The sequence below is a fragment of the Amblyomma americanum genome, chromosome 2 (genome assembly GCF_052857255.1).
Source record: "Amblyomma americanum isolate KBUSLIRL-KWMA chromosome 2, ASM5285725v1, whole genome shotgun sequence".
In the NCBI taxonomy this organism is placed as follows: Eukaryota; Metazoa; Arthropoda; class Arachnida; order Ixodida; family Ixodidae; genus Amblyomma; species Amblyomma americanum.
The window spans coordinates 215,113,665-215,138,997 of NC_135498.1; the positions used below are offsets into that span (position 1 = coordinate 215,113,665).

Below are 25,333 nucleotides of genomic sequence, written 5' to 3' on the forward strand. Positions count from 1 at the left end.
AGATACATCCGAGTGAGCATCTCTTAAAGCTGTACACTTCTGAAACCACATGTCACGAGTTGAGAGCTTTGAAAACCATACAATGATCCCAGGCACCTTTCCTGGCTTTGAAGGAAGTCTGTGCACAACATCGACGTCATTCAAAGTAAGCTCTGGCAAATCCACAGATTTTGCTACGTCATTTACCTTTTCCATCAGATTCTCATCATTTGTCACCGGTATGCCGTGCACCTCAAGGCTCAGCTTTCTGTTTCGCCACTCAAGGTCGTTTACAGTCATTTTCAATGACTCAACATCATCAGCGTCGACTCTGGTCTCAAGTGCACTGACACGTTTCTTTAAGGTACAGATCTCTTTCTCATGTTTTACCTGTTGCACAAGTATATCATCGTATTTTTTTGACATTAGTTCAATAGACTTCTTCACTTCATCGACTTGGCCAGGCAGGCCAGCAAGAGCATCAAGTTTTTGACATATGCCTGCTAAACAGCCAGCAAGGTCAGGTTGCGTACTGGGTGTGTCCGAGCTTCCTGCGTTTGTTTTGCGACAGTCTGGACATCGCCACGTTTTGCGACCTTTCTCGCCTTTTCCCTTATATGTTGACGCAGAAACACCAGAGCAATTGCCAAGATGGTAGGTGTACTCACATTCGGCGCACTTGATGGCGAGTCCGTCATTAGGCAGACATTCTTCGCAGGAAGGGCATGTCTCCGGCATGTTAGCCTTGGTATAGCTTGTGCAGCATACAGGCTTAAATTCGGAAAATCTTTCTCCTAACACTACAACTGATAGCACAGTAGAAAACAAGGCAGTAGCGAGCAACAAGGCAGCAGCGAGCAACACGGCAGCAGCAGCGGTGGTGAAAGAAAAAAATGGCAAGTAGAAAAGTAGGTTTTTCACCAACCTGTAAAGCGAAAACAAAGCAGATAAGGGGGCGTCCGATCACCACCGTCGCTGCCGTTCGTGTGACCCGTTTACAGCTCGGCCGGTAGAAGCGCGGGGGCGCAAAAGTCTGTGACGTCACACTTAGTGCTGTCTTGAGGCCAGCGCAGCAGGGTTCGTCGTTGAAATCTGTAAAGCGAAAACAAAGCAGATAAGGGGGCGTCCGATCACCACCGTCGCTGCCGTCTGTAAAAGCAGAACAGCCTCCGACTCGGTTGTCTTGTTTATGACACTTCTGCAATTAACATTTAGTATTTTCAGGGTCTGAGATCTTTTAGAGCACAGTCAGTTTGATTTCTTTCTAAGCCTAAAGCGAGGAGCTCTTGTTTTACCCCAACCATACAGTACGCTATCAACCTTAGTTTGTCATAGATTAGCTGTAAAGCTTGGCGCCCTCTTTCTCCTCTTCTTCAGAGCTTTTCCACTGTTGTTTCCGTATTTTCCTAATTCGTTTAGAAAAGTCCTCAGCTAATGATTTTGAGCTTTTTTTTGGTGTTTGGATTTTGAGCTGATTTTGGTGTTTTTAGTTAATAGCATGATTGTAATATTGAAGTTTTTTCACATAAGTCGAGGAGTTTCAAAACGACTGGTCTCGCCTTGTTTATTTCCTTTTTCCTCACCCTGTGGCATCTTTCGACACCACTCACCGTTAAACCTGGTTCCAGAAAAAAACACCATTAATTACTTCCTTTTCCAGTTCCTCGCTAAACTCCTCGCTAAGCTGTTTTGTTCCTTAAGGGCACAGGGTAAGGTAAAATTAGAAAAAAATCGTTTTTTTTTTCTTTTGGAATTTTAGAAGTTCAATTCTTTCTACACATGTTCCATGATCGCACTTTCCTCAGAAAGCCATATTTACGGCTGAAAAACGCTTTTTCCGAAACCAAGTAGTGAGCGGCCACGCCCCCTTTCAGGATTAACGTCAATTTTTTCAACCAAAAAGTCCACCACCTGATTTCAAAACTTGTCTAAAATCAGCTACATATAAAAAATTGTCTGGCAACTATTGTACAGCTCCTCTTTTTTAGCCAAGACAATCCTGAGACGCTTTGCACGTTTTTTCCACGTTTCTGCAACCTTCATGCAGCTGCGTCCGAGTGCTATCCCTTTCGATCAGTATTGTAAATTGTGCCGGTGTTGGTTGCTGCTGATAAGTTGAGATGCCCAGGGCAAAGAAAGCCTTCGTCAGGCGTGAATTTCACGGCAACCGCTACGCTCATCGTGAAAAAGCAAAAGGATGTCCACGACCGAATGAGATCCCGAACGCCGAACGCGCCAGCTCCTCGACATCGAAGCTTTCAAGATTTTCTCTGTGCTTCCAGGAAGAGGATGTGCTACACAGCAGCAGCCAATATGCCTTAATGGACATGGACGGCATTTGTGCCGCAATTACACAGATTTGTGTGTGCAGAGAGTGCGGTGGAAGTGTTGAGCTCATCGAAATTGTCACAAAACGGGTAGGTGTTGCAAGCGTTTACAGTTTGAACTGTGAAGTGTGTAGTGCCGCACAACGATTTGAGACGTCGAAGAAAACTACTTCTGGCCTCTATGAAGCCAACCTCAGGTTAGTGTATGCCTTGAGGTCCATTGGTAAGGGAATGGCTGCAGGAAATATACTCTGTGCTATGCTAAACCTTCCTAAGCCGCCGACAAAGTTTGCGAAATACAATCAAGAGCTTCTAGGTCACATCGAAGCTGCTGATCAGGAGTCGATGAAAAGGGCAGCTGACGAAGCTGTGCAGCTGAATGAGGGGGATAAAGACATTGCAGTTGCTCTTGATGGAAGCTGGCAGAAGCGAGGCCATACTTCCAATAACGGCATAGTCTCTGCGACCAGTGTAGACTCTGGGAAAGTGCTGGATGTGGAGGTTTTGTCTAAACGTTGTCCAAAGTGCAGCATCAAGGGTACAAACAGTGACCCCCTTCATAGAGAGGTGTGCCAAAGCAACTACCAAGGCACCAGCGGTGGAATGGAAGTCGCAGGAGCACTGAAAATTTTCGGCAGGAGTGAGGAGCTTCACGGCGTTCGATACGTCAAATACCTTGGGGATGGTGACAGCAAGGCTTTTATGGCTGTGAAGGCACAAATGCCATATGGCGGTTCCGTTGAAATATCCAAGGTTGAGTGCATAGGGCACGTGCAAAAAAGGATGGGCACAAGGTTACGAAGGCTAAAAAAAGGAAACAAAGCAGGAAAACTCTCTGATGGAAAGAGCCTCTCGGGCCGAGGCCAACTGACTGATGCAGTAATAGACAAGCTCCAGACGTATATGGTTTGGCCTTCAGAAGAAATGTAGGAAACCTGGATGAAATGCGAAAGGCCGTTTGGGCAACCTTCTTCCACTTATCGGCCACAGACGATGACCCATGCCATGGACTTTGCCCAAAGGGACCTGATACGTGGTGTGCCTTCAACCGAAGTCAGTCAGAGGGAAAGCCATTTTTCCACAAGGAGAGTTTGCCTGCATCTGTCTTGGAGGCTATCAAACCCATTTATAGGGAGCTATCGAAGGCTGAGCTCCTAGAGAAGTGCCTGCATGGGCGAACTCAAAATGCAAATGAGTCGTTCAACCATGTTGTTTGGGAACGCGCGCCAAAGAATGTGTTTGTTAGGCTTCGGACCCTACGGATGGCAACACTGGATGCTGTTCTTTCATTTAATGATGGTAGCATCGCACGGGCCAACGTATTGAAGGCGTGTGGATTGAACCCAGGGAGCAACACCATCAAGTGGCTGAGGGAAGCTGACCATAAGCGCATGTACTTAGCGGACCGAGCAACACGACAGCTTACAAAAGAGGCCCGACAGTCAAAACGACAAGCCGAAAAGCGAAAAAATGACGGCGACAGTGACTACAGAGCAGGGGGCTATTAAACCAATTACTATGGAGGCGTTTCTGCGAATAAAAAATGGTTTTTCACATCTTTTTTCTCTTTACGCTCTATTATCTCAAAACAGTGTTTTTTCTTACAAAGGTACCATTATTTCCAATGCCTTTCAAGACAGACGGCTGATTTTTTTTTGCAATCATCTACATAAGTGTTGCCAACTACTGAACTAGAATTAAGCAATTTCACTGAGCAGTTATTCTGTTATGAATTTTGAAATGCGCAAAGAAAGGCCAGATTTGTGTACTACCGGAAAAAATTTTATTAAAAATCGAATTTTTAACACATTTCAAATATTCTAGTTCAGTAAAAAGAGCACAAAATTTGGCAAACAATGATATATGTATTATTAGGCTACTGTTATTAGTTAGTGAGAAACATGTACCTCAACATGGCCTAAAATGCATGGAAAGTATAGGGCTTACCCTGTGCCCTTAAATGATCAGGTTATTTCTCCTGCCTCTGTTTTCTAAATCGTCTATCTGCTTCCTAACTGTACTAAGCTGCTCCTGAAGTTCCCATATTGCCGATTCCATGTCTTTTACCTTCGTGGCTAAGACATTTAGGCCCAACAACTGCTTCTCAGTGCTATCATGCTATCATGCAATTCGCTGAGTTAAACCGGAAAGTTTATTCTCCGTTATGTCTTGAGACGCCTGCAGGCCCTCCATTGTTGAATTAATCTTGCTCTGGCCACCTAGCAATTCGGATAGCATTTGTTTTTCAATCTGGCCACGATTTGTTTCAACACCGCCACAAGACAACAGATCTTTTTTGATAATGCAATCACGCAAGAAAGGAAACGCTGAACACACAGTGGGCAGGGCAGCAGCACTAGAAAGCGATCGTCACTCCTGTAGAAATGTGCAGATTTTGAATCAGTGTGCAGATTTGGAATCACTAGCCTGGATAGCAAAGCAAAAAGGATTGCTTAGCATGCTGCCTCGTTTGCTGCTGCCATGCCCACTGTGATAAAATGGACTGCTAAAATCAGTCAGAGCGTTGTTGTGTCTATGTACAAAAACTAATGTACGCCAAGAGTATTTAGAAAACAATTCAGTAGTGTTTACCACGATTACAGTAAGTGCTAAGCATAGAATAGACTCAGAACAAGGAAATTTTGTAGGTCGCTAACTATTATTACCCGATGACATTGCGATTGCACTGGGTCTTCTGAATTTCACTGCTTCTAATCTTCCGCCATTTCGTGCGGTTTACTACATGCTCGTCTGATGACGCTTCCACGCGCAAGGATGGAAGATGATGAAGAGCACGCTTTCAAATTACAGCGTGAGAGACTGGCACTTCCAACAACAACTCTTGAGAATGCGGCTACGTGACGAAGACGACGACATTGCAAGCACAGCACGAGAGCTTGGCAGTTCGTACAGGCAGGATGCTAGGATTTCTCCCAACTGATTGTTCAAATTAGGGAAGTGTATAAACCAACTGACTTAAAACCGGAGTGGCACTCCTTCTTGGTGATTGGCTCAGCCTATACCTCGCTTCTACTGCTCTGTTGCTGTATTTTTTCGATGTGTTTCGTGGCATATCCTAAAAGCTTTGTAAATAATTTAGTTAGTGTAAATAGAATATATTTTCAATTTTTTAAATGGCATGCTTAAAAAAAAAGCTGTGGTGACGGCGTAGTGGTCTGAAGTAGCGGCCAGCGCAACTGATTTTTTAGTGCCACCACGAGTACAGATTGCACTTCCCCAGCTTTATATTCCTTTTTTTTTTAGTGACTTTCCCCGGTGCGCTGCCAGCTTTTCACAGCAGTGAGGCTCTTATGCGGTCACTTAAAATAAAACATTATTGAGGCCACTTGAAAATCAAGCGGCTCGCTAAAATGCAGCATTTCGGCTGAATAATAGTAATCACTAACTCCCCGAGTCTGGAGTGAACGATTCCTGTGGCTGCCATTTTAGTGCTCTAGCGCTTTCAATTCTCCAAAAAGTGGTTGTCTGTCTGTCCAAAGCCTGCTTCTGGCATGTGGGCCACCTTGGGCACGTGACGTTGTGACGTCATCACAAGATGCCCATCGGATTGTGTGCAAACTGCCCACCGTGGCAGTTCAATTTAATGATTAGTCGCGAGAGATTCCTTAGGAACAACATAGGTCTCACAAGCCCCACCGATGACAGTGCCTGCCATCGCAGGGCAGTGGCTGTAAGCTTAACCTCTGCACCTCTGTGCCTGGAGTGGAATCAGGACTCCTAGGCATCTGTGAATGTAGAGAATGACCAGTTCTACCGCAGTACAGGTCTAAAATGATGCAATAACACGCAAACTTACATCATCTCACATATCGACCAAAGTAAGCATGATGGTCAGGCCAAGCAACAGCATAGAAAGTCGAGATAGACCATGCGAAACAGGACTAACGGGGCTAGCGCATGATAATTCATGGTTAACCCCGAGCGAAGCCGCCCGTGATTTTTTTTGCTTGCACTTCTATGCCTTACTCAAACGCTGAGTGTCAATTCCCTATCATGCCTGCTTGAAATTTGGTTCATAAAATCAGATGCGCCATTACGCGGTCACACATCTTACCAGGGGTGGAAATAAAGCAAGAGATGATGTTATTTGGAGAGCAGTACAACTTTTTCTTTTTTAGCACATCGTACAATGCAAGGCGGTGCGAGCGATGATGCAGACCAAGGTGGTTAAGGTGCTGCATTATTTTCATGGTAAGATTACAGCGGTCGCCTTTTCTCACCACTCTGCAACACCGGTTTCCTATACAGCAGTTCCAGAGAAAATAGAACACAGAAAGAAGATATCACTGTACTAAACTACTCACAGCGTGAATAAAAAATTTCACACCAACGCCGCCAACAGGCTTTGATTTGGCAGTGAAATTTCACAAAAGCTTTTTTTTTTTTGCCCTTCAGCCAGTTTTGTGAAACCTCACTAAGCTGAAATCGGACTTCATTCCGGCAAAGAAGGCCTAGAAGTTGGGAATTCAACAGCCTTACTTGGTATAATTTCTATATAGTTTACACTACACTCTGATCATCTGACAGACTCGGGGCTGGTAATGAAATTGTTGACTGTGGTACCATAATTCCTGTTGGACTGGCGGCCCCCTGCACGGCCCGGCCAGTGGCCTCTTGTTAGCGCACTATACAGGGTGTTTCGCCGAATTTTTTTACACATTAAAAAAAAAGAAGGTTTTTGAGTTAGAAGAGCGCTTTTTTCAGTGGTGTAGTACGTCACTGCAACGAAGAAGGTGTGCTACACCCGCGTTACGTGTTCGCCTTGTGTACCTCCAGATGCAGGAACTAACTACGTCTTCCCCGGGATCTTCACCCTAAGAAGTAGCGCTTTCAAAAGTGAATTCATAACGGGCGGCACAGACAAAAGCGTTAGCCCGGAGTGCGGTTCGGGCCACCAGCCTCGCCCTCAAACATTGAATTCTGCATTCTGGGTTTTTTGCGCAAAAGACACGACACAAAAGAAACGAGGTAGACAGGACAAGCGCTTACTAACAACTCAGGTGTTTATTGATGGAACATTTGCTTAAATACAGCAGCTGCTCTTATCAAACAAGAAGAGGGAAAGAAGAGCCTTCGCATACATACATATCAGATCAGCACAGATCCCATCATCGCACGAGTGAAGGCATGTGTCGAGCTCTAATTCTGCGCAAGATAACTGATTTCTTTTTTTGAGAGTACAATTGAAGGATTGCTGAAGGATTGCAGGAGAAGTTGAGTGTTTTAGAAATTAACGATCCCTTTAGGGTAAAAAATTCGGACGAAATAATTGAGTTTTTAAAATCAAATAACAGCAAACGCATGTCAGCCCTGTCAGTAGATATAAAGGACTTGTATTATTCCATACGTCACGATTGTCTCTTAAAAAATGTCCGCGATTGTATTGACAGCCATGGTGCAACAGCCTTCCAGAATAATGCAGGTTTATCGGTTGACAACTTCATCGAACTGTTAACAATGTACCTGACTTCCACGTATGCGCAGTGGAAAGATATGACATTCATTCAGAAACAAGGAATATGCATTGGATCCTGCCTAGCACCATGTCTTAGTGACATCTTTTTAGCGACACGTGACAAGGTGCTGCATGACTGCCTTCGCGACACTAACGTTTTAAAGCTTTTTAGATTTGTTGATGATTTCATTGTGTTCGTGGATTGTGACAAAGAATCCTTTTCTGCTAGAGTACATAAGCATCTAACGACGTTTTCAGAGTGCCTAGCACCATTAGAATTGACGCACGAGTTACCGGAAGCTAATTTCATCAGGTTCTTAGATATAGGGCTTCATTTTTCAAGTGAACACGTATGTTGGGCCTTTGAGCCCAGAGGCAACAAGCCCCTGCTTCCCTTCAGCTCGGCACACTCCAAAGCCGTAAAACGAGGCATTGTGAAATCGTGCCTTTCCAACGCTCTGAGCAAGTCCTGCCTGCATTTGGTAGGACGCAGCTTTGACATCCAGTTGCAGCGCCTTTCGAGCGCAGGCTGCCAGCCGGCCTTGCTGGCATCAACTGCCGAGAACCTGCTGAAGAAACCAGCCAGCATACCCGATCAAATTGACCGGACGAAATTGGCGGTTATTTCGTACATTCACGGAATTTCGTTAAGAAGATCGGTGCTAGGGCTGGTGTTAGAGTGGTTTTTAACGCTCCTGAAAAACTCTCCAGGATTTGCAAGAGAGTGAATGCGGAGGAAGCGGCCGTCGCTTGTTCGAAGCGGCACCAGCAGCGATTCGTGGCCTGTAAAAAGAGCGTTGTGTACTCGATTCCACTTGCCTGTGGTAAGCAGTACATTGGCCAAACTGGCAGGTGCCTTAATGAAAGGCTGAGGGAGCACGCAAGAGATGTCAAGAACAAGTCAGGTAGCAAAATGATTGACCATATTCGGAATTGCCGCAACTGCACTCCCGCGCTCGAAAAAACGTCAGTACTGCGCCGGTGCAAGACACAACTTGGAAGAGAGATAATTGAGGCTAATGAGATAGGAAAATCGGGTAACTCGTGTGTCAGCAATCCTTCAATTGTACTCTCAAAAAAAGAAATCAGTTATCTTGCGCAGAATTAGAGCTCGACACATGCCTTCACTCGTGCGATGATGGGATCTGTGCTGATCTGATATGTATGTATGCGAAGGCTCTTCTTTCCCTCTTCTTGTTTGATAAGAGCAGCTGCTGTATTTAAGCAAATGTTCCATCAATAAACACCTGAGTTGTTAGTAAGCGCTTGTCCTGTCTACCTCGTTTCTTTTGTGTCGTGTCTTTTGCGCAAAAAACCCAGAATGCTTAGGCACCAACTAGCCTGCAAAAACATACTGGCATGAATTCTGCCCTCCGTCACCCTCACCTCGTCATGTCTTCCCTCCCTCGCCCTCACCTCATGAGGATTCGCCCTCGTGTGGATGCCCATCTCTGGTCTTATGCACCGTTAATGTCTGAAAAGCCAGCCTTAGTGGCCTGGTTTGCATCGTAGCTATTTCAGTGCAGTGTGCTACTACAAACAGTTTGTCCTTCCAACGTTTGTCCTGCCTAGACCATGTTGCAGTTTCCCTTTATTCCATTTTCCTCTATCCATATTTTATAGCTTTGTTTTGATAGCTTCCTTTGCCAGCTTATGTATAGCAGATTTTATCATGATCGTCCGTACAAGTCACTACTGTGTTTGTCTCTTTTACGTTTGTATACTGGGCATTTTACTTGAGATGTTCTGTAAGTTTTAGAAGTAGGCTTTTTGAATTAGCAGAGTGCTTTTTCCGGCATAGCATCGTCAGCGGTGTAGCGCATCAGAATAGAGCTAAGGAGGGCTAAATCGATGGTTGGTAAACTAGTGGTTAACTTTCGAACTATTACTGTTAGGCTTCTTACTTATTGAGAGGCATGTAGCCCACCATAAGTAATATCTATAAAGTTTTTTTAATTTCAAAAACGCTTTTACCCCCGGCGGTGTAGCCCCACCAAGTTTGGCTACATCGCGCCAAAATACATGCACTTTCTAGAAGCTTGCAGGCAAAGCAACCTTTCCATTATGCCTAACCCAATGAAATGGCCAAAATTTGTTGGGCCACAGCACCGAGAGTAATGACGTTTTCGAAATTCAAGAAACTAATATGAATATTATTTACGGTGGGCTGCATGCCTGTCAGTAAATTAGGAGACCAGCAGTAATAATTAAAAAGTTTACTATTCAGTATTAGTTAACCAGCCTACTAGTTAGCACTACTTAGCTGCAGTGTTGGTACCGGCTCAGTAATCAGCCTTATCGGAATTTCTTTGGTCCCCATTGCTGTATTGCCATAGAAACCTTATACGATCTTTTGAGCATAATCGGAACTTAGTGGATTATTAGCATTCGACACACACAACAGGTGGCAACACTGTGCCTTCAATGGTCTGAACACAGTGTGTGAAAAATTCAGTGCTGCTCGGCATTTATCCCATGACTCATGTAAAAACGAGCTAACGCTTCTTAAAAATGGGAGAAATTAGGTAAACTCTTTTAGAACTCACTGTCATGCCCTTTAATTGATGGCTCACTGTTTTTTATTTGTTTGAAAAGAGAAGAAGTGTTATCCTGGCAGTATTTTCAACCTTATAAGAGCAAGTGTTACCAGCCACAGTGACAATTTTAGTTGAAATTAGGGCATTCTTTGCAGACTCACAAATTTCTGGATCAAAAGTCTAGACACTGAAGCAGGCTTCTCCCATCAGCAAATGTGTGAACTGTAGTTGCAGCCTTCCCATGCTAGCCTGTTTGTTGTCTGACCATGGCTTTTGCCTGTGTGCGTGCAGAACTTCTACGGTAGGCGGCGCAACTGCTTCCGGTTGGCCCTTCGCAGTGTGGAAAAAGCCCTGACCCATTCGCAGGCAGGACGGCGGACCAAGCGCAATGAGCTGAGCCAGGTGGGTTGCCACTGTGTCTTTCTTGTAGTCTGGGCATTTTCCATTGGATTCATCTGTCTCACTTACCATGTCAGCAGACGGTTATGTAGTTTTGAGCACACAATGCTCAGGCTCTTATTCTAGCCCAGAGCAATGTACCAAGGGGTGCATTTATGGTCAGCTAACAAAGCTTGACCAGCAGGATCATGCGTACCGGCAAACTTTTGTGGATGTGGTGCGGTGCAAGTGACAGCTCACACCTACATGGGCTTCGCTCAGTGTACACTGTGCAGTGTTTCTTCTGCTGCAGCAGTTATATGTGGGAAATGGAAAATCTTTTATGTGGCCAACCACTTTGACCACTTCTTTAGGAGCTCAATGGTGTGGGTCTCGAGGTGAAGATTATAAATGCGAGTTCTTTGCTACGTTGCTGTAAACAGTACCTGACACCTAACTCAGGAAGAAAGTGGAGCCAGACACTTGAGGAAATATTGAGCCACTACAGAACTGCCTTGGCCTGCATATATGTTGCAGAAAATTCATGGTCATCCCCTTCCATCTCTTAGTGATGGAAGGTAGGACCTAGGTTTGGCGAAAGAACTCAGAGAAACCTTTTTCTGAAAGCTGGGAACTGCTGACGTCATCCTGGTGTGCTGACTCGAGGAAAGAGTGCTCTAGGCTGGACTAGCAGTGCAACCCCAGCACAGGTTTGCCTCACACTGTTTACTTCCTGAAACTGGGATAGTAACAGCACTTTACTATAGGCGGCAGAGCATTGGAAATAGGTAATCTGCTTAGGACAGGTAGTGATTGAGAGGAATAAGAATGGACTGCACTCGTAAATTGACAGGAGCGAAAAGAAGGCGTGGGACTTAATGCAGTGGGAAAGGAAAATGAGGGGTGTAACAGGATGGAACTGAGAAAAAAACGTATGCTGTAGCTGAAATGAAATAGAGCAGGTGGACATGGGAGCCGCACCTGTTTACAGGAGGTATTCAGAGGCCTGAATTGGGAACAGTTGGGGATAAGAGTTAATGGAGAATAATTAAATAATCTGCGATTCGCTGATGACATTGCCTTGCTGAGTCACTCAGGAGATGAACTGCTGTGCATGGTCAATGAGTTAGACGGACAGAGCAGAACGCTGGGTCTAAAAATTAACGTGCAGAAAACCAAATTAATGTTCAACAGTTTGGCAAGGGAACAGCAGTTCACAGTTGGAAGCGAGGTGCTGGAAGTGGTAAAAGATGCGTCTACTTAGAGCAGGTAGTGACAGCTGATCCGGATCAAGAGAGGGAAATCACTAGAAGGATAAGAGTGGGGTGGACCGCATATGGCACGTTCTCTCAGATCATGAATAGCAGTTTACCGATATCCCTCAAGAGAAAAGTGTACAACAGCTGTATCTTGCCGGTACTCACCTACGGGGCAGAAACGTGGAGGCTAACGAAAAGGGTTCAGCTTAAGTTAAGGACAACGCAGCGAGCCACGGAAAGAAAAATGATAGGTGTAATGTTAAGGGATCGGAAGCGGCAGAGTGGGTGAGGGTACAAACGCGGGTTAAAGACATCCTAGTCGAAATCAAGAGGAAGAAATGGGCTTGGGCAGGGCATGTGATGCGAAGGCAAGACAACCGCTGGTCTTTAAGGGTAACGGAGTGGATTCCAAGAGAAGGCAAGCATAGCAGGGGGAGGCAGAAGGTTAGGCAGGCGGATGAGATTAAGAAGTTCGCAGGGAGAGGGTGGCCGTAGCTGGCAAAGGACCGGGTTAATTTGAGATACATGGGAGAGGCCTTTGCCCTGCAATGGGTACAGTCAGGCTGATGATGATGATGGACATGGGCAGCAGGTACGTAAACAAGTGGTCTCTCTAGGTTTCTTTCAAGAAAAGGAACACAGCAGGGGGCAGCAGAGGGTCAGGTGGAAAGATGAGACACAGGACTGGTTTAATTGCAGATCAGAGGCCTTTGTTTTGCCAGGAATGTAGTTTGGCTGATAATGGTGATGAAGCTAGAGCCAGATTGACAAAGTAGCTTTAGCCTTGGTTTTCAGTGTGAGCAGGTTCCTGACCAGAAGCCAGTGCAGGGTGTGTTTAGTTCTTATCATGTGGTGTCTGGTGTCACCATGAGTCATCAGGTGGGCTCTTTCAAGTTGTCTCTTTAGGATCATCAGCAGGCCAGGAACTATGGTTGGCACCCCGCTGAAGGAAATGGTATGGCACCTTTCACTGGACGCTCCCCAGTCTGTTGTCATTCACAGCCATAGCTTGCTTGACCAGAGAAGAAGACCCTGACAGGCCATGCACACAGTCCTCTTGGGTGTGGCTATGTTCACTTTTTTACTTAGCATATACAGTTAAACGTCGATTTAATGAAGTCAGTAAAATTGACAGTATACTTCGTAATATTGAAATTTCGCAACATTGAAATTCGCCAAAGAATCCGCCAAAAACGTGCTTCGGATAACTCTCAGGAAAAGCCTTTATTTGCGATTAAAATGCTTCTGCCTTTTCTTCGCCAGCAGCAATGGCATTACGCGTCTTATGTCGCGAGCCAGCCCAGCACGTCCGTCGCACCGACCACCTCGTGGGTGGCGGAAACGACGCATTCATCTCGAGTTTTGGTTTTGCTGTCATCATCATCATCCTCTTGTAAGCGCCCCGAGCACACCGCAGATATGACGTCGCGTTCCGCCACTGTCACCTCTGCGACCTCGTCGCCGTCGACAGTGGCCTCGCGATGTGCCACGCCATCGGCCCCCTCCCTCCCTCGCATTTCCTTTACCCTTCTTTCTTCATGACAGCAAGAACGAGGAGACTGTCCTCCAATCATCAACCAATGAAATGAAATCGGGCCAACACAGCTCCTTGTTTTCTGCCATAATCCCGAGTGTGTGTCTTTTTGCACATGCGTGCATCTTCTCAGTTAAAGCGAGGTTGTCAGGTGTGAAGCGCGCAACGGGCTTCACAGCTGATGGGTGTGCCAATGGCACTGACCTTCCAGTCCTTTTACCAAGCTTTGGGCATCCGTAAACAAGATAAATGTGGCGCGCTGACTTCAAGCGCAAGCACTCGTCACATTCGGCGCCGATTCGCCGATTTTGGACGAGATAGCGAGAGCCACGGGCTGGCCTGGCAGGCTGCCAAGGCTGCGCAGGCGCTCATGCCAGCCTAGCCGGTATTGCCCCAGATGGCCCGGCCGGCTGCAGGCTCACCACTATGATCGTTATCGTATTTACGTCTGACATGCGCTCTGTATGTGAAAGCAGTGCGGCGCCCATATTACGGATGCACTCACTTACGCGCTTCGGCACGCACTCCGCTCAACCACTCGCGCCCGAGATACAATTTTTCCGCAGGTTTTTTTTCCAGCCAGCAACAAAATTTCGTTGCATTGCAAGTGCGCCAAAATCTACTTCGTTATATTGAGGCTAAAAATACATGGTGTTCTATGCATGGGAAGTTATGAAAACTAGAATACTTCGTTATATCGAGGATTTCGTTCCATTGAAGTTCGTTACATCGAGGTTGACTGTACCTACATTGCCCATGGGGCATTATTGCAGGAGGTTACGAACATTGTGTGTCTTCTGTAAAAAAAAAAGGTCAAGTACAAAAAAGAAGGCCGAACACAACAACAAATCATATAAAATATGCAAAAAAACTACAATGATACTCACAGAAAACAGACCTCAAGCAAAGCTGAAGAGAATTTGGGGTGGAACATTGATTACTCTCTTGGCCAATAGATACTATTTATTTATTGTAAAAGGGAAGAATAAATGAGCAAACACATTCGTAAGCCAAGTAATCTCTCAAACTCTGTTCGAGTGATCAGTCCTAGAGGAAATATTGTGCGGGGCCTTGAGGTAATTACTTTTGGATGGGCTGCCATCCAAGCTTGGTTTTAATGTTTGTTATGTTGGAGCTAAAGTTGCAACTGTCAGTGACGAAGCATGTAGCTCGGTTCTGATTACGCTCTAGTTTGTTAATCAGGTTGTGTCTATGTGGGTCCCAGATTGTGCATGCATGTTCCGGAATAGGGCATGTATTAGTTAGAATGCTTCTTTGGGAGCCAGGAGAACACTTTGGAATTTTTTCCTTAAAGAAATTCAATACAGCACTAGCTTTGTTAGTCCAGTAGTTGACATGCTTGTTCCATCGTAAGTTGGATGAGAAATATACTTCACAGTCAAGGAAGTTGCCATTGATGTGGTAGTGGGATGGGGAAGGCTGTTGTTTTCGTGTGAACTGCATGCAACGATACTTCTTTATGTAGAGGCACATTTTCGATGTACAATCACATGATGACATCACACAATTGAAATCACTTTGCAAAATGTTAACATCACTTGAATTGCAGAAGCATCTGTAAATAACACAGTCGTCAGTGTAAAAGCATATATGTCAGACGAGATCCCTTTGGTAAGACCATTGATAAAATTTTTTTTAAGTAGCAGCCTTAAAATCGACCACTGTGGCAGACCCGACATCACTTCAACAGATGGGCAGGATATACTGTAAACTAAAACGCTTTGTATTCTGTTCGACACGTAATCTTCAACCCTTTGGCAAGGCAGGTATACCAAGAACGGGCAATCTGTGCAATAAGAGAAGCATGTGAAACGGTGTCGAATGCCTTCTTAAAGTCCAAAAATGCAGAGTCATTTTGAAGGCTTTTATCGTAAAAAACAAGGATGTCCTTTGAAAATTCACATAATTGGGCGAGCTTTGGGACGTTAAACCCCCATAAACCAAACATAATTGGGTGACGCATTACAATCTGCATTGAAAACCTTGCTGGCACTGGAGTTTTCTAGATTCTTCATTATCGCGCTATATATTATGTGTTGCAAGAATTTGCAACTTACACTTGTTAGAGAGATGGGATGATGGTTGGTAACTAATTCTTTGCTGGATGACTTATGGATGGGTACTAAATTTGTGGACTTCCTCATTAGCCTGTAGCGTTTGGTTAAATAGAAGGACAATGAAGGATGTCACTGCCCGGGCACATTTCTTCAGAACATGATTTGTTCGTTTTTCAATGATGTACGGGAGAACGATGCTTTTGAAAGCAACGAACGAGGATTTATTTGCAGCTACACAAAGAGAAAAGAAACACTGGCCGGAGAGCGTCGAAACGAGAGCCTCGTTTCGCCGGGGTTGCTGAGTGTCTGGCTTTGCTGACCTTGGCACGCGATCGTCCCCTCCGCGCAACCGGCCCTCACACATCGATACCGCTCTCCCTCGGAGGGACTAATGGGCGCTTCCCAATTGTTCTTGGAAGCGGCCGAGGCGTCCTTCCCTTAGACACAGTGGGCGGCTTGCAATGTTGTGCCGTGAAGACAGCTTGGGGAGGGCGTCACAGTCTCAGAATATTTAACATCCTCCCCGTCAAATGAGTGTTGATTCATTCCTTTTGTGCATCTAACGGGTGTAGGAGTTGGATGGGACACCTTACTGTCGTGCCACCTGGCAGGCGTATCACACAGGAGCGTTTTCTTCCGTCTCGTCCAGGAAACATCTCCGTGATGCGGCCAATTTTCTATGTCTGTCGAGGGTGGAAATCGTCATGAAGCAGCACCAGATTGTTGACTTGCAGGTCGCTTGATGCTGTCAGAGTGGAATGGTGGTGTGACCTCAGTGAACACGAATATTCGCTTCGCCACCGGCTCCACAGGCCTTTGGTCAGGCGCTGTCGGTACCTCCAACGACGAATGAGTTCGCCGGAGCTGGCAGCCGTGGGATGTCCACCACAGATTGGCAGAGATGTCACGCGCTTTCCGACAAGAAAGTGTGCCGGTGTCAATGGCTCCGGTTCTCCTGCATCAGAGGGGACCGTTGTCAGGGGCCGTGAGTTGATCACGGCTTCAGTATCCGCTATAATGGTACAGAGATCTTTGAAGTTCACGTAGCTGCAACCCAGCACCTTCTTTAATGGTGTTTTTACTGAGCGCACCATCTGCTCCCAAAAGTCTACCCACCAAGCTGCCCTTTCTATGATGAATTTCCATTCATTTTCTTGTTGGGACAAATAGTTGAGCACTTCTTCATGGCGAGCGACTGTCCAAACTTTCTTCAACACCGCTACAGCCCGGTGGAAAGTCTTAGCATTGTCAAAATACACTGTGTGGCAGATGCCACGTCGCGCTATGAAGAGGCGGAACGCCAAGAGTAAACTGCTCGTTGAGAGATCGCTCACAGTTTTCAGATGTATTGCTCTTGTCACTGCGCAGGTCAGCAGCAAAATATATGACTTTCTGATCCTGCCTTCAGTCTTTGTTAAAAGTGGTCCCGTGAAGTCGAGGCCTGTGACTGCAAAGGGAGCTGCCTCTGACACCCTGTCTCATGGCAGTGGCGCTACAGGCTCTGTGGCGCTTTTGCGGCTCATTATTTTACATATCATACAACGTCCGAGGACTTTATGATCTGTCGCCCTCGTATTATCCAAAATCTTTCGCGCAGCTGAGTCAGAGTGCCCAGGCATCCCGCATGTAGGAGTCGTTGATGAGTGCTCTGGATCAGGAGGTCGACGAAAGGGTGAGATGCAGGCAGAACAACTGGATGAGCCGTCTGATAGCTGAGGTCTGAGTGTTGTAAACGTCCTTTCAGTCGCAGCAGTCCAGTGTCGTCAAGAAACACGTTTAAACTTCTCAGTTCTGGTGGTCCATGAGAATGACCGCACTGGTCTGTTAGGCAGTTCACGTCGCCAGATGCTTCTCTTTGAACCTCTTGTAGCAAGAAATGCTGCGCCCTCCCGATTTCATCAGCGCTGAGCGGACCCTCCACACGATCTTTCCCCCGAGTGCAATTGTGCACGAACCACTGCACCCAAGCTGTAGCTCGCTGCAAATGATTCGAATTACTGAAACGCTTGATTTCAATTAATGGTTGCAGTGCCTGTGCTGCAACGTGGATGACTGCTGACTTTGTAGGTTTTCGTTCTTTGTCGACTGTCTCAGCAGGAATATCAGTGTGTCAGGCCAGATTGCCGGTGACTGCGCAAGCCATTTGGGTCCCTTCCACCACTTTTCACAGCTTTGAATTGCGGCTGGCGAAATTCCTCGAGTTAGGAGGTCCGCGGGGTTGTGGACTCCAGGGCAGTGTCTCCAGTTGATTGGGTTTGTTTTTTCTTGAATCTCTCGGACTCGGTTAGCCACAGAGGGCTTCCACTGAGCAGCTGATCCATTTACCCAATATAGTGCAATCATGGAGTCTGTCCATAAAGTTACCTCGTCGAGGTTCAAGGCCAAAGATTGTTTCAGGTATGCGCACATCCTCGCGCCTATCAAGGCCCCAAGAAGCTCCAACCGTGGCAGTGATAGTGTCTTGATCGGTGCGACACGCGTTTTGGCCATGACCAGGGAAACCGTTGTTCTTCCATCGCTCTCGCTTCTCGGGTAGGCGACAGCTCCATAGGCTTGAGGGCTTGCGTCCGTAAATATGTGAAGTTCGGTGCCGCCGTCGGAACTGCACTCGTATCGACGAGGTAGGGAAACGTCCTTGAGGTGATGCATGGTGTCAATCCAATTCCCCCATTTCTCACTCACGCCCTGTGGCAATGCTTCATCCCAGCCCAAGTCATGCGTCCGAAGTTCTTGAAACAGCATCTTCACTGTGATTGTCGCTGGGCTTAAGAGACCGAGTGGATCATATTGCTACGGACGCTGGGAGGACGACGAAGTGGTTGGTAACGAAGACGACGCTGAGGTGCGCGCTTGTGTGCTGAGAGTCTACTCCAAGCTATCGGTTCCTTGCGTAGCAGGTTACCTCTGCTCTTTCTACTGCTGCTTCTAGCCGCCACGTATCATTTGGTGGAGGTTGCTAAATTCGATCCCCGACCTCAAGCTGGCTCTCCGTCGTGGCCGCCGTCTCGCCAACATGTCTACCGAGTCCGAGCCATCTCCCTCTCCGTCAACACCGCCAGCGGTCGTCGTCGCCCACCACCGCGAACCGGGCACGTTCTGCGGCACAGACGACGTTGAGGTGGACAAGATGCTGGCCCGCAACATCATCAAGCCTTCGAGTAGTCCTTGGGCGTCCCCTGTCATGCTTGTTAAAAAGAAAGATCAAACCTGGCGATTCTGCGTCGCTAACCGCCATCTGAATGCCGTCACAAAGAAAGACGTCTACCCTTTGCCCCGAATTGACGACGCTCTCGACTGCTTGCACGGCGCCAGTTACTTTTCCTCCATCGATCTTCGCTCAGGGTACTGGCAGATCGCTGTCGATGAACGGGATCGGGAGAAAACCGCCTTTGTCACCCCGGACGGCCTGTACCAGTTTAAAGTCATGCCTTCCGGCCTGTGCAATGCCCCTGCGACCTTCGCGCGCATGATGGACTCCCTCCTGCGCGGTTTTAAGTGGACGACATGCCTCTGCTACTTAGATGACGTGATTGTTTTTTCGTCCACATTCCAAAGCCACCTGCATCGCCTTTCAGCCATCCTTGCCGTCTTCCGCCGCGCTGGTCTTCAGCTGAACTCGAAGAAATGTACCTTCGGCCGCCGTCAGCTCAAGGTCCTTGGCCACTTGGTCGATTCTGCTGGGATCCAACCCGACCCCGACAAAGTCCGCGCCGTGCATTCATTTCCTACTCCGCGCTCCTCCAGTGATGTGCGCAGCTTTCTCGGCCTATGTTCCTATTTCCGCCGGTTCATCCAGAACTTTGCGGAAATAGCCCGACCTCTTGCCACGCTCCTCAAGAAGGACATCCCGTTCTCTTGGGGACCCCCCCAAGCTGACGCCTTCAGAGCCCTTATCAGTGCCCTCACTGCTCCACCTGTGTTGGCGCACTTTGATCCTTCAGCCCCTATGGAACTTCGGACCGATGCGAGCGGCCATGGCATTGGTGCCCTACTTGCTCAGCGGCAACGCAACAAGCTTCGCGTTATTGCGTACGCCAGCCGTCTCCTTTCTGTGTCAGAGCGCAACTATTCAATCACCGAGCGGGAATGCCTCGCTCTGGTTTGGGCTATTGCAAAATTCCGCCCTTACTTGTTTGGGCACCCTTTCTCTGTTATCACGGATCACCACGCCTTATGCTGGCTTTCTTCGCTCAAAGACCCTACTGGCCGGCTGGGGCGCTGGGCTCTTCGCCTTCAAGAGTACACATTTTGTATCGTCCACAAGTCCGGCCGCTTGCACCAGGACGCGGATTGCTTGTCCCATTACCCTGTCGATCCGCCTTCCTCCAACGAATGCGAGGCTGACGCCTGCGTCTTATCCATCTCGGCCTTCCGCAACATTGCGCAAGAACAGCGCTTGGATTCGTCGCTACGTTCCCTCATTGACCGCCTCACTGCCAACCGCTGTGATGCGTCCCTCGCCCCGTTTGTGCTCCATGAGAACGTCCTCTACTGGCGCAATATGCGGCCTGACGGCGCTGACCTCTTGCTCGGGGTCCCTCAACACCTGCGCAGCAGTGTCCTTGAACAGCTTCATGATGTTCCCACGGCCGGTCATCTTGGAGTCTCCCGCACCTACGACAGCGTGCGCCGCCGCTTCTTTTGGCCCGGTCTATACCGTTCTGTCCGCCGTTATGTGGCCGCTTGCGAACTGTGCCAATGGCGGAAGACGCCCTCGGTTCTCCCTCCCAGGCACCTTCAGCCGATTCCCATCCCCGTAGACCCGTTTTCCCGTGTCGGCCTCGACCTGCTCGGCCCTTTTCCGGTGTCTGCTATGGGAAACAAATGGATTGCGGTCGCGACGGACTACTCCACGCGCTATGCTATTACTCGAGCGATCCCAACCAGCTGCGCAACTGATGTCGCTGACTTTCTCCTGCACGACGTCATACTCCACCACGGTGCTCCCCGTCACCTGCTCACCGATCGCGGTTGCTGCTTTCTATCCAAAGTGGTCGCCGAACTCCTCCGCTCCTGCTCCGTCCGTCATCAATTCGCCACGGCCTACCATCCGCAGACGAACGGCCTCACTGAACGTCTGAACCGTACCCTCACCTACATGATTTCCATGTATGTCTCCGACCATCACCGCGACTGGGATATTAGCCTCCCATTTGTTACATTCGCCTACAATTCTACGCGTCACGATACAGCCGGTTTCTTCCCTTTTTACCTTCTCTTTGGCCGCGATCCTTTGCTGCCCTTCGACAGTGTACTGCCCGCCACCGCCTCCACGAGTCCTTACGCTCGGGACGTCATCGCTCGCGCCGACGCTGCCCGTCTTGTCGCCCGCCAGCGGCTGTCGGCCTCCCAAGTCAATCAGAAACGACGTCATGACTGTCGCCGTCGTGAAGTCACCTACTCTCCTGGCTCCCTTGTGTTACTCTGGATCCCTTCCCGCCGTGTGGGCCTTTGTGAAAAACTGCTCCCCCGATATACAGGCCCTTATCGGGTCGTACGTCCGGTGACCGCGGTGATGTACGAGATCACCCCGCTACATCCGCCATCTCCGGCCGCTGCACCCCGCACCGACATCGTCCATGTGTCCCGCCTCAAACCTTACAACTCGCCGTCTAGCTGGCCTGTGTAGTGCGCACCGGGACGGTGCTTTTGCCGCGAGGGGGGGTCATGCTGCGGACGCTGGGAGGACGACGAAGTGGTTGGTAACGAAGACAACGCTGAGGTGCGCGCTTGTGAGCTGAGAGTCTACTCCAAGCCATCGGTTCCTTGCGTAGCAGGTTACCTCTGCTCTTTCTACTGCTGCTTCTAGCCGCCACGTATCAATATTGTCACGTGCTGCGCATAGGCTCTGAGGAATAAAGAAGACGTGCGGCGGCTGGAAGTAGAAGAGAAAGTCAAGTATCCTGCCGCCGGCGCACCAGGCTCCTCTCGTCCTGCCTTGTAAATATTATTTGTAAATAGAACCTGTAACAGTGTGGTGCAGGTGCTGGGTCGATCACCACGGACCCCTCTCGCAACTGCTGCAGCCGAAGAATCGCCGGATTGCCACCGTTGCCCGTGCAAATGCCCAAGGAAGCCGACGCACGTCCGACCGGCGCCGCAACGCCCGCTTGGCAGCACTACCGTGAGCCGCGGACGTTTTCCGGGAAGGCTGGCAAAGACGTGGATGATTGGCTCACCAATTACAAGCGGGTGAGCAAATACAACGGCTGGGATGCCACTCTTCAGCTGGCCAATGTCGTCTTCTTTCTCGATGGCACCGCGCTAACTTGGTTCGAAAACCATGAGGCATCAATAACAAGTTGGGACCGCTTCATGGAAGAGCTCCACAGCTGCTTCGGGGATACTGTTGCCAAACGAAAATGCGCTGAGCAGTCTTTGCTTCAGAGAGCGCAAGTGCCTGGAGAGACCTGCACGACTTACATAGAAGAGGTCTTGAAGCTGTGCAAAGTCGTTAATCCCAGTATGTCCGACGAAGATCGCGTTGGTCATCTCCTCAAGGGCATCGCAGAGGACGTCTACAGCTTTCTTATTAGTAAAGAAAATTTAGACTCGCCCACGGATATCATCAAGCACTGCCGCACCTTTGAAGCTCTAAAACTGCGTCGAATTACTCCCAAGTTCGGTCGCCTGCCTAACGTCACCACCGTCGCCAGCGTGGATTTCCATGAGCCTGTGAATGCGGCGACTCTCCCTGACGTCATTCGTCAAATCGTGCGTGACGAACTCTCCCGGCATCAAGATCTTGCGCGCCGCAGTGAGGTCCCGTATGGGAGCTGTTCTCTGCAGGCGGCTCCCGCCTACCGCTCCTCCCCTTGGAGTTTGTCTGCCCAGGCCCCTACCAGTGCTACTCGCATTGATTACAGCGACGCTCCCCGGATCACCCGCCCCGGCCCCAGGGCGCCAGCTCATCCGCAACGCCACCTGCGGCAGCCGGAGTACGATGGTCGTTTCGACACTGGCTACGAGGAGTGTTACCCCGAGTGCACCCCCGACCCACCACTTTGTTACCGCTGTGGTATGATCGGTCACATCTCTAGATTCTGCCGTCGCCGGGGCCAGTTTTCCCGCTCCCAGCGCCAATGGTCGAACCCTCGCCTGAGTTTCAATGCGCCTGTTCATGACCGTGTCTTCACATCGTCTCAGCGCCCATCCAGTTACGCGCCACCACGGAACGACTCCCCTGCCTCTGACCGAAGTCTGACTCCACCTCCGCACCGCTCTCGCCGCTCGCCTTCCCCCCAACGTCGTTCCCCACCGTCCCCGGGAAACTAGCGTGTGCGGCCGATGGAGGTGCGGTCGCCGGATCATCGATAGTGCCAATTCCTCTGCCCATTGTTATGTTAAGGAACCGCCTTGAAGTTTTAGTGGACGGTATTTGCGTCATGGCCTTAGTGGACACTGGTGCCACGGTGTCAGTGATGAGTTCAACTTTCAAGAACCGTCTGGGTCGTAAACTAATGTTCGCTTGGGATCATGCTGTTATATTCCGGGGTGTAGGCGGAGAATCATTGGTTCCGATTGGTATTTGTTTTGTGAATGTAGTGATCGCTGGCCACATGTTCCGAACTGAATTCACGGTGCTCCCTCGTTCTACGCATGACATCATCCTCGGTATTGACTTTTTGCACCAGTGCGGCGCTACTCTCGACTTCCGCAGTGGTGGCATATCGTTAAGTCCTGGCCTTCGGTCAGCTCTCATAGAAGTCTCGCCAGTGGTTGCCCAAGTGTTTTCTGTCTCTGAAGATACCGTCGTTCCAGCAATGTCTGCCATATTCGTTCCCGTTGTGTCCTCGAGCACGATTTCTGATGCCTTCGATGCTGTGGTGGAACCTTGTTCCCTTAACTGTGCAAAGAAAAGTGTGCTAGTACCCCGCAGCGTCGTCCATGTGACCAAGGGCCATGCCGCTCTTTGGACTGTCAATCATTCCAACGAACCTGCAGTATTGCCATGTGGTTTAAAACTTGCTGGCTTTGAAGAACGTTTTTCTGTACCAGTTGCCGCGATCACTGACAACGTGTGTCGTCCAACTAGACGCCACGATCTGAGCGACTCTCAATTCCTAGCCATGGTCAACAAATCCCTACCCACTAGCGACCGCCAGGTACTAGTGGCCGTTCTTATGAAGCATGCGGACATGTTTGACTGGTCGCGACCAACCACCGCCGATTCCAGCTTCCCGTACCCATCACATGATCAATACTGGATCTGCACAGCCGATTCGCCAGAAGCCATACCGCGTCTCGCCTTCCGAACGTCAGATAATCGATGAACAAGTCCGTGACATGTTGCACCGCGGCATCATTCAGGAATCTTCAAGCCCGTGGGCTGCTCCAGTGATCCTTGTCAAAAAGAAAGATGGCACTTGGCGATTTTGTGTCGACTACCGCCGGCTTAACACTGTCACAAAGAAGGATGTTTACCCGCTCCCGCGCGTTGATGATGCCATTGACTGCCTCCACTCAGCCTCCTACTTTTCCTCGGTGGATCTACGGTCCGGGTACTGGCAGATCCCGATGCACCCGCAAGACAAAAAGAAGACAGCATTCGTGACACCTGACGCGTTGTATGAATTTAATGTTATGCCTTTCGGCCTTTGCAACGCTCCTGCCACTTTTGAACGATTTATGGATACGCTTTTACGTGGCCTGAAGTGGCAAGTTTGCATGTGTTATCTGGACGATGTTGTTATTTTTGGTAGGACCTTCGCCGAACATAACAGCCGCTTAGCCATTGTCCTAGACTGCATAGAGAGAGCGGGCCTCGTGCTGAACTCGAAGAAGTGTCGCTTCGGTGAACGCCAAATTACTGTGCTTGGTCATCTCGTTGACAAGGATGGCCTCAGACCCGATCCGCAGAAGGTTGAAGCTGTAAGCAGTGTCAAAGAACCCAAATCAGTGAAAGAGCTCAGGAGTTTCCTAGGACTTTGCTCATATTTTCGGCGTTTCGTTCCCAAGTTTTCTGATTTAGCCTACCCGCTTACAAGTCTCCTGCAGAAAGACACCCCTTTCCACTAGACTCCCGAATGCGACTCCGCGTTTCGGCAGCTCAAGTTTCTCCTCACCTCGCGGCCAATATTGCGTCATTTCTGCCCGACAGCACCGACTGAACTCCACACTGACGCCAGCGGCATCGGCGTGGGTGCTGTGCTTATCCAACGCCATGAGGGCAATCAACACGTTGTCGCTTATGCAAGTCGCACCCTCAGCAAGTCGGAACGCAATTACACTGTAACAGAGCAAGAGTGTCTCGCCGTTGTTTTCGGCGTACAACGGTTTCGTTCGTACCTTTATGGACGTGCTTTTACAGTCGTCACAGACCATCACTCTCTGTGCTGGCTGGTCAATCTACGCGACCCCTGCGGTCGGTTGGCCCGCTGGGCGTTACGCCTCCAAGAGTTTAACTTCAAAGTGTCTTACAAAAGTGGCCGCCAACACGCCGACGCAGATTGCCTCTCGCGGCTGCCGCTCACGGTTACTACTTCCGATGATGAAAACTTCGATGACTATCTCGCTGCCGTTTCTTAAGAGTTTCCAGATCTTGGCACTTTCCAGATGGAACAACGCAAGGATCAGCACTTGGCGCCGCTTTTTGCCGAAGCCCGTGACCCGACATCCGCAAGCCCTTTCTGCGTTCGCTACGGTTTACTCTACAGAACGAATTACTGGCCTGGAGGTGCGCGCTTTCTCCTTGTCGTTCCGGCTACTCTGTACTCCTCTGTTCTGCAGGCAATGCACGATGACGTCACGGCTGGGCACTTGGGG

At 48.8% G+C, this 25,333-nt stretch overlaps 1 protein-coding gene across 4 annotated transcripts in view; it reads left to right on the top strand.

Annotated features, from left to right (window-relative positions):
• mRpL20 (mitochondrial ribosomal protein L20) overlaps positions 1-25,333 on the top strand; it is a 68,500-nt gene that overhangs the window by 14,491 nt on the left and 28,676 nt on the right. For all 4 annotated transcript variants that reach the window (XM_077655684.1, XM_077655685.1, XM_077655689.1 and 1 more), the window contains one exon: positions 10,611-10,721. In XM_077655684.1, the coding sequence (XP_077511810.1) occupies positions 10,611-10,721 (111 nt within the window). The remainder of the gene's footprint in view (positions 1-10,610; positions 10,722-25,333) is intronic.